The sequence below is a fragment of the Homalodisca vitripennis genome, chromosome 2, assembly GCF_021130785.1.
Source record: "Homalodisca vitripennis isolate AUS2020 chromosome 2, UT_GWSS_2.1, whole genome shotgun sequence".
NCBI classification, from domain to species: domain Eukaryota; kingdom Metazoa; phylum Arthropoda; class Insecta; order Hemiptera; family Cicadellidae; genus Homalodisca; species Homalodisca vitripennis.
In genome coordinates this window covers 74105631-74116043 of record NC_060208.1, presented here as the reverse complement: position 1 = coordinate 74116043, position 10413 = coordinate 74105631, and the positions used below count along the sequence as shown (strand labels likewise).

Genomic DNA, 10413 nt, shown 5'->3' with positions numbered 1-10413 from the left:
TGAAATGTTGCATGAATCTTCATTTCTATGTGAGTAACACTGAATTCTATTATGGAGCGTATTACCCAGTTTGTTGAACTTAATCAAATATTTTTACACGTCGTATGGATAGCCAAAATGGCAACGAGAAAATATATTTTAAACAAACTCAGTATACTCCGCAAGAGATTTGAACATGTGACATATAAACACATGTAGCTTGGTCATAGAGTAAAAGAAAAACTATTAGAGTGTAAAGCCAATGTTGAAAGTCGGTAACAATATTTGATTTCGATGTACTCTGGCGTTGTAGTATCCTGCCTACCTCATCGGAACTGTTATTATTTGTGCATTGATATGAAACCTAACGCAGTGAACAAAAATTTGAATATATGATGTGGTAAGATAGTTTGAGAAAAATCATCTGTATAATTTAGATGTTTGTATGAAACTTAACTATTATATAGACACAAATGAGTTCTATGATGGTGTATGTCCAACCATGGAATTTGGCTTAGCATCATTAAAGTTCCGTAGATTGAAACAACTGCTTTGTATCCCTGGGAGATGTCAATATTTCTTGTTTGTATGATTTTTGTCTGTCTATCTGATCACAGAACATTTCTAGAATGAAAAACTTGAAATTTTGCATGCAACTTTAGCGAAGCCTGTTACGTAACACGTGGTGTGGGCTACTCCTTCCTTTTTTCTTAAACAAACTCCGTCTTAAATGAAGCTTAGCATTTTGGATCTAAGACAGTGGAAAGGAGATGAAGGGATTCACTATTCAGAACTAAAGATTAGGAGCCAATACAGCCGTTCTCATTTTGGACACTAGATCCCAAGGATTTGGTTTTCATAAAACATGGTAGAATTGTAATTAGTCCATTGGTTGCCCATCTATCCTTGGATTATTATTAATGACTTTTGCTAACTAGAGTGTCAGTTTTGGCTAGTAACAATCCTATACACAACTCACTTCTTGGGTTTGGCAATAGAATAGGAAAATGTATATAAATCTTAAGTTTACAACAATCGATATGTAAAATTGAAATATGGTATTTAATTTAATTTGAAAACTTTAACACTATCCTTTTACCACAACGAGATCCTTGATAAAGTAAGCTTTTAAACTTTCAGAATGATTTTTATATGCAATTCAAATTAAAAAGTGCAACTTTATTAGTGCAATCTTATTACTGTCTAAGTAAATTAACATAGTATAATGTTATTATTTCACTCTAATGCAGAGATCTTTAAACTAGGAAATACTTTAAATTAACACCTCTAGTGAAATTAACTTTATTTAAATACATGGTAACAGTTTCTGCAGTGGAATTGCATACAATTTTTCCACTTGTTAATGGTAACTTTGAGTCATTATTTTGATTGAAGGGAATCAGTAGGAGTTTTGGCGACCATAGTTTCCACTACCGTAGTTGCTGATGCCGTAGCTTCCACTACCGTAACTTCCACTTCCGTAGCCTCCGTAGCTTCCACTACCGTAGTTTCCGCTGCCGTAGTTCCCGCTGTCGTAGCTTCCGCTGCCGAAGCTCCCGCTGCCATAGTTTCCGCTGCCGTAGTTTCCGCTACCGTAGTTTCCACTGCCTAAGCTTCCGCTGCCGTAGTTCCCGCTGTCGTAGCTTCCGCTGCCGAAGCTCCCACTGCCATAGTTTCCGCTACCGTAGTTTCCACTGCCTAAGCTTCCGCTGCCGTAGTTTCCACTGCCTAAACTTCCGCTGCCGTAGCTTCCGCTGCCGTAGTTTCCGCTGCCATAGTTTCCACTTCCTAAGCTTCCGCTGCCGTAGTTTCCACTGCCTAAGCTTCCGCTGCTGTAGCTTCCGCTGCCGTAGTTTCCGCTGCCATAGTTTCCACTGATTAAGCTTCCGCTGCCGTAGCTTCCGCTACCGTAATTTCCGCTGCCGTAGCTTCCGCTGCCGTAGTTTCCGCTGCCGTAGCTTCCACTGCCATAGTTTCCACTGCCATAGATTCCGCTTCCGTAGTTTTCGCTGCCGTAACTTCCACTTCCATAGCCCCTCCTAGCAGAGTTACCTCCATAGTTTTCATACCCGGAACCGATAGCGGCAAATGCGTAGTTTCCTAGAGTGGTCCCATATCCACCACTGACCGGAGAATATCTAGAGATTACTGGAGCTGCAGCAACTGTGGGGACTTGGACTACAGCTGCACGAGCTGTGCTGGATATGCGGTATATATTCGAGTACGATGTAGCTACTGGAGCATGAGCCACGGCAACTGGAGCATGGGCTACAGCTACCGGAGCATGTGCTATGGCCAGTGGAGCATGAGCTACGGTGACGGGAGGATGGGCTGAGTAGGCTACAGTTGGAGCGGCATATCCCACAGCGGCGTTCAGATACCCAGCCGAGGCTACGGCGAAGAAGAGAGGCAATAGTGTCTGGAAATATAAAACACTTATTTTGTAGACAGACAACCGCAGTACTTACCCTGATGTACAAAAGAGAATCTATATGGTGCATGTCCAGTTAAAATGTACCATAATTAAATGTTATGACCATGTATGTAATGTTTAAGAGAGAGAATGATATTGCATAAATCTACTCTTATCTGAATTTTATATTTTACACGTATCGTGTCTTGTGTTGTATTTTTATGCCAGTCCTGATCTTTAACAAGAAAATTATATTTCTATCTGATTACGTACCTTGTTAATAGATTACCAATTTTATAAATAAATTTTACTAGAAGCACCTATGGCTCGCACGTAACTTCTTGACGCAAAATAGGGACCTCAGCAGCATAGGCATTTACTTCTTAAATGGAATACAAAACGCTCTAAACATAAAGTAATGGTGAAAAATTACTAATCTCCTGATTGATAACCTAACCTATTTGGTGGACTCTAAGTTTAGAGAGCGGAGATTTAGCGTCCTAAATTGAGATGCAACTATATTTTATAAATATATGCATGACATATAAGCATAAAGCTTACTACATTTCTGTTAGATGTAATTACGTAATACAGCATGATTCATGTCCTATGAATACCCATTTATAAAATACAATAGAGACTTTAGTAAATTTAAACAAAGCAATGGAAGAATATTACAAGCAATACATTTTTCATACTTATTTTATTAAAAAAAAATAATAGAAAGCATAAAAACAAACGAGATATTCTAATATACTGTTTTATTGTTAAAAGATCAGAGGTTGAGGAAAGTTATGAGTGGCTCTTATTGCAGGTCTTGCGTTTGTATGAGAACTTCTGGTACTAATTAATTATATTTCCGAAGCAAGATTTCAGTTTGCTTATACCAATAATCAATATATAGTTGTGTATACAACGCAGTGATGTTAAATACAATGCATAACGAAACATTTAGGAACATGTTTATATTTCCAGATTCTAAAACAAATTGTCGTTCACCCTCTATATAAATTTGCAAGTTTTTACAAAGAAATAAAGTAAAAAGTTTCATCCAAATAGGTTCAGTAGTTTCGGAAAATCGGTTGACAAACATAAAAAAGGAACATTAAAACGGGCCTAATATTATGGCCTCCTTCTTCTCTGTGAGGTCGGTTAAAATGGAGAGCACATATTGATCTAATATTAGATCGTTTGGTTGGCTAGATTTTAAAATTATCTTTCAATCTCTAAAGTCATTCAATTATAGTATTGGGTTCAAAATTTGGTTCCATATGATTCCTTTTATGTTGAATCTATTTTCAAAGCTATTTTTGGTTATATCAAATCGTGTGTAGAAAACGCCTCTCATAATTATTGTTAGCAATTTTAAACCAATGAGTACTAATACTCTTTAAGAATTAATTGTTTTGTCAATATAATTTTAGGGGGAAATTTATATGTATATATATACTTAGATACGTTGGACTGAGAAGCCTAATAAGGTCAAAATTCTTCCATGCTTGTGGAAATTTGGGATGCTTTGAAAAATGTTAACTCCGGCTGTGAATTACTCTTCAACAGTACTACATTGGTACGTACTAAATCTGTTCTATCTATATACATTAGACGGTTTTCGAGGTAATGTGTAGACAAACCCGTACGAACATTGAGACAAATACAATAAACAAACACTTTTAAAACTGCCTTGATTTACTGATAATCTCTATTGTTATTTAAATTTCCTAATTGTAAATGAATGCCTACTTTGAGGGCCACCCGGTTTGTAACTTCGAAAACAGTTTTATAAACGTGACAGTACAGTATACGCTCTCGTTTCGCAGTCTATGTTCACTATCGTATCATCTTATTTCCTTGGCTTTTCTAGGCATTATATCAATATTTATATACCTAATCAGTATCGTATGCCTCATCAGAGAAAACTGTATGTGATTACATATTGCTTTGTGGCTTTATTTCTTATAGTCACGTGTTCACAGCGTTTGCTTGTTTCTTGAATACTTTTTAGAAACATGCTTATTCTCGTTTCATCCGTTTTATTTTCTACTGCTACTGTAAATGTGCTGTCAAAAATTTCAAAGGAAACCAATTTCTAGAACGTAAACATTCTCAAATTGGTCATTAAGAAAAATACAAAATAAACAAATTGGTTTAAATTCATCATTGCTGCCAGCTGTTATAAAAGTGAAATAATATTATGCGTTACACAACGACTGCTAATATTTATTCATTCATATAGGCCTACAAATTAATGTGACACTGCATGTATATGGCTCTATCGGATGTCAAAAATATTGCCCGTCTTTACTGCATATAAATTATTTTAAAATTACATTCCAGTATTTGTGAGTAGTAGTTCTGAATAAAAATATGACTGTGTGCTTCATATAGCTAAGTAATGTACATCCATGCCGTGTTGTGCTCTTGAGTATCAAAAATCTTCAGAAACTACTTACTATTCTAAACTTAATTTTTCACTAAACTAAATAAATATTTACTTCTGCTATAAAAACTACTGGAAAAGTAATTTTTATGCAAGCAAGAAAATTACTGCTTAGTTTTGAGCTATACTTACCAACTTGTACATGTTCACTGCGAACTGATGATTTGCAAAGGTGCAAATCCGTCTTATATGCAGGCTGTGCGACCCGAGTACTTGGTTTACAGCAAAAAACGTGACCCAATTGAATAAAGCGAGTATTCTACAGATCAAATTACATCCAGCAGTCCTAGTAGAGCAATCTGAGACAAATGTTTGCAGACAGATGGTGTTTTGTAAACAAGTCGAACAATTTACAAAATTGTTAAGATATTAATTACAATGAGTGTCTGGACCATAGGTCGCAAAAGAAGTTATAAATTTACTATAGCCCTGAACCTAAATCTGTCAATAAAATAAAATTGTATACATTTTCTAGATTTATTTTCCCCTTTAAACTCGTATTCATAACCAGAATTTAAAGAATAATTTATATATTTCTCATCATTGTTTGCAATTTATTCAACGTTTCTGTATTGTTTAGTTAATTCTTTAATGTATAGATGAGCACCATAATTTAACGTATTGCGGTAATAAACTGAAATATTCTGAGGAAATTTCAGAGTTAAATTACGAACTCTGCATTATGAGCAGCATCTCTAAATTGTTCTGTAAATGATAATGCTCTCTAACTTTTAATCTGTTTTCATTAGCGAATCCTTCAGTTTCGCAAATGTTAAAAATGTTTGAATTACTGTATAATTTGTTTTTCTTTAGTCAATTTCGGAGGTTTTAGTTCTTAGAATTATTTTTTAGCTATATAATTAGATAACTTATTAAGCTTTTCAAATAATTTTCCTGAAGTGTCAGGCAAATACACATAAATCAGCTGTAGCGGGAATGGCTGATCTGATTTAAATGTTGAATTTAGCTCCAGATTTTGAGTTGTAAAAATAATCCTCAAAGTTCGACGAGTACCAAGATTCATAAGCATATTCCCTATGGTTTTACTCTGTTTTTGGTATCGAATGTAACCAATCGTATGTACAAACCGATATCTAAAAGGGCTAAAAATGAAGACGATTTGCCTAATGTAAATGTTGAATTTAGCTTCAGTTTACCTTCCTGTTACGTGCGGCATCTGAAATCTGATGCTGTAGTAGACTTGACTCCTGAAATCTGGAGTTCGTTTGAAGGGATCCAAAAATTAGTCGGTTATGAAGAACGAGGATGTTGAAAACGAATCCTCCCCCCCGCACCGTTTTTACATCAGATACACCCAGATTACAAAAGGTAGTGCAATCTAGGTGAAGAGGTATTCTCATTGCATCATCAGGCGCACAATTGGTCGCACTATGATGTTGACTGACACGATCCCAAAGCACGGTGGAGCAACCAAGTCTTCTACACATAAAGCAGATATGGTGGGAAGGGCTGATTCGATGTAAATGTTGAATTTAGCTCCAGTTCACCTACCTCTTACGTGCACCATTTGAAATCTTATTCTGTTGCAGACTTGACTCCTGAAATCTGGAGTCATGTTCGTCTGAAGGGATCCAAAAAACATAGAGGCCAATGACTCCACATTTCAGGAGTAAAGTCTGCAACAGCATCAGATTTCAGATGCTGCACGTAAGAAGAAGGTAAACTGAAGCTAAATTCAACATTTACATTAGGCAAATCGTCTTCATTTTTAGCCCTTTTAGATATCGGTTTGTAAAAAATACAGAGTAAAACCATAGGGAATATGCTTATGACTCTTGGTACTCGTCGAACTTTGAGGATTATTTTTACAACTCAAAATCTTTTCTAAAATACTTTCAAAATCCATATAAATACGTACGGGCGAGGATATTTCTGTTCTTAATTAGTACATTTTGTTGTCTGGCCTGGGTATGGCAAGACTGACTTACAGATCTCATATTGCTTACAAATTTGCATAAAAAATTAATTGCTAAATCTCTAGATTTGTAGAAATGGCTTAAACATCTCCTACATACCAATTTTTAAGTTCATTTTTAGATAGTTGAGAGGAAACAAGCTTATTTAAATAGGTTATCAAGACACAGTGAAATTTGTTTTCCTGTTTTACATATAATAGATCAATATTTCATTCCGCTTCATATTTTTCTGAAATTTTCAACGGAGCAATTTTAAATTTTAAATCATAACTATAGATATTTTAAGGTAGTTATACTTTAAACCATAGCTTTGTTTTTCAAATTGTTTTACGTATCTAAATGATATTGGATAGTTAAATCCAGAAAATAACTCAATGTTTATAAATTTTTCGTATTGCAAGTACAGGATGAAATTTTAGTTTTTCAAAAGCACATCTAATAGCATAAATTTAAAAATTCATCATATTTTTTTATATTTACACAATGATTACCTTTGGTAAATCAACATACGATCCGTTATTTAAAATTTCATTTATTTGGATTATTTGTCTGTTCGTAATACAATAATTTATTTAATTGTTTAATGATAACATCGTTTACATTAAAGATTTCGTCTGATTTTATAGTGAAATACATTGGACAAGTTTGAGTTTAACCACTTACTAAAGTTCTTTCACACTCGCAATCTAAAGAGAGATTACTATTTTTCACGTGTTCTCATAATTCCAATTCTTTAAATTTATCGTTTTATTTCAGATCAATATTTGTTAAGAGACATAAAACTCTCGTTGGAATTTATTAAACTGAATTGCTTAAACTATATATATATATATATATATATATATATATATATATCCCGGTTCGAATCCCGGCGGAGCAAGTACATTTTGTGATTCAATGTTTGTTGATATTATATATATATATATATATATATATATATATATATATATATATATATATATAATTTCAATAAACATTGAATCACAAAAAGTACTTGCTCCGCCGGGAGTCGAACCCGGATCTCTCACTTGCCGGGTGAATGTGCTACCATTACACCACAGAGCGCTTACTTTTTCCGATTCAATTATTTTGTATTTGGCCGTATCTGTCACATATGCGTTTAAATAAGCAAACTAACATATTATCGGAAGACCAAATACCTGTCAAGCGACTTTTATTTACATTAAACTGTATAAATGGCAATAGCCTTATTTAATTTCAATAAACATGAATCACAAAAAGTACTTGCTCCGCCGGGAGTCGAACCCGGATCTCTCACTTGCCGGGTGAATGTGCTACCATTACACCACAGAGCGCTTACTTTTTCCGATTCAATTATTTTGTATTTGGCCGTATCTGTCACATATGCGTTTAAATAAGGAAACTAACATATGATCGGAAGACCAAACACCTGTCAAACGACTTGTATTCACGTTAAATTGTATGAATGGCAATACAATACTGGTTTACAATAACTACAGGGTTAGAATACTGCAAAGGGCACCTGTCGGACACATTTTACACTAATGACAAAAATATCTAAGAGATCAACAAACTACTCGTATATAATTTACACAGTTGTCATTGGAAAAATAGAACAAGAATTAAGAATATGTTACTAATAATTTTGTAGAATGAAAATTTTAATTGGTTGTACGACATTTTTCAGTTTTTGACAGATTTTTATTGATTTCGAACAGATCTTTTATTTATTCCGAACAGTTTTTCATAAAGTTTTATAATATTTTTCATAAAAAGGTTCAGAAACACACAGCTTTGGACAAGAGATTTTCGGTAGGATTATTTATGGTCCTTTGGACAAGATTTTACATTGATGTTTGGTCTGTTCCAAAATTGTCATACAACCACCATATTAGTCTACTGTCTACTTATACATGTGTATATAATACTTATTTAATATATAAAATAATATTTCTTCATGTATTATTAACATTTCATTTCTCAAGCAATTTTAACTCTCATAAATTTGAGTAAACGTCATATGGGTTTGGTCAGTAAGATTTGGAGGGAAAGGCGACCTTCCAACTGATACCCTTTACCAACTTAAGATCAAAAAAATCCTCACTTAGTTAATCTCGTATCGTTGGAACGTTTTCTTATTATGTAAGTTTCGATTTGGTATCTGCAAGTTTTGGTAACATTTCCAATAATTCAACAATTCCTTCATAGAAAATCATGTCTGTATGTTGAAAGGGTCTGTCCTAACTTGGATATGTGTCAAATAGACTTTTTTCAATAACTGATGATCTAATACTTTAACATTAAGGGAATCTTAAATAAATTACCAATTTTGAGAAATATAGAAATTTTTAAATATCTTTTTCTTGTTTTACGGTTCATAAGACATCTAAAAACACAACGTACGGCTTTATATAGCTGTTTATTGTTGTTAGAAAAATATTTTAAGTCGAGCATGCACATCTACGTTTTTGGCAGTAATGATTTATTTGAGAGAATTTACTACAGATTTCTTTAGTAATAACATGACAAATATGACCATGTCTTCCATTATTTATGTTTATTTATTATTTGATTGTGTCTGTCTTCTATTATTGGATTACTGCGCCTAATGTCTTCATTATACAAATATATCCGTAGGGTAAGTTATTTTCCTCTATAGCTACTAAGTAGCGTAGACTACAAACGCCCACTCCCTTTTTGATTAACTTTTAAATTTTGATATTTTAACACATAATTTCTTACAACATTTGAAATATTCAAGTTACAACAATTGAAACTTTACTGCACGTTATTTACATTATAATGCATCTTTTGTGCATGGTATTACTGTAAGTTGAAACAATTTTAAGAATAAATTACATTATAATTTTAAGGTTTTTTATAGAGGTTTATTTTTGAACCATTGATAACATTGAGAAATTATCAAAAGATAGACAAAAGCATACTACTTTTCATGCACTTTAAATTGTGATATCAAACAGTAAACTTGGTTCAGTAGTAAACATTTGTGAGAAATTAAAAATCTAATTTCTGTCAAAAGACTAAAAAAGTGCAAAGTTATGTAAATATCTTTATTTGGTAGAAAACTATTCTAGGACTAAATGAACCCAAAAATGAATATCATGGTAATTAAAAATATTTTACAGAAAATCACTAGTATCAGAAGGGAATTTCCTTAACAAATCACTATTTTCTCCACGGCTTCGCTGCTGCATGCGTATTTATTATAAATTTTAAATTAAATGAAAGAAATTATTTACACAGGTTTTAATTATATACACTACTTTACTTAGTAAATAACAATTTTGTGTTTCTGTGTGATGTACTAAGAACTTAGTAATTTACGGATGTAACGTTCCTTGTGTGGAAAGATATTATGCGCAGTCGTGACAACATGGCGCACCCAAGTCAGCCAAGGCCAATTGTTAATTTAAAACCCCTCACTAAGCGACAGAGAGCTTTATCCACAATGTGGACTTTGTTGACTATAAAGGAGGTCTAGATCAATGTTTCAATCGCTTGATTACTGCCAACAACTCAAGTCATTCATAAATGGATTTAAGGGTGGTTTTATGAAGCTTCGTCAACTTGTTAAAAGTTATTAGCCTGCCAATGTTTCCAGCCTTTTAGAATCATATGTAAGCCTATCTATGCAAATTAAC

At 33.5% G+C, this 10413-nt stretch overlaps 1 protein-coding gene across 1 annotated transcript; it reads right to left on the bottom strand.

Moving 5' to 3' along the window:
• Window positions 1-1274: 1274 nt before the first annotated feature.
• LOC124355674 (uncharacterized PPE family protein PPE62-like) lies at window positions 1275-4976 on the bottom strand. Its single transcript, XM_046806836.1, has 2 exons — window positions 4965-4976; window positions 1275-2398 (listed from the first exon to the last, which is right to left on the bottom strand). The coding sequence occupies exons 1-2, from the start codon at window positions 4974-4976 to the stop codon at window positions 1379-1381; spliced, it is 1032 nt and encodes a 343-aa protein (XP_046662792.1). The 3' UTR covers window positions 1275-1378.
• Window positions 4977-10413: the final 5437 nt, after the last annotated feature.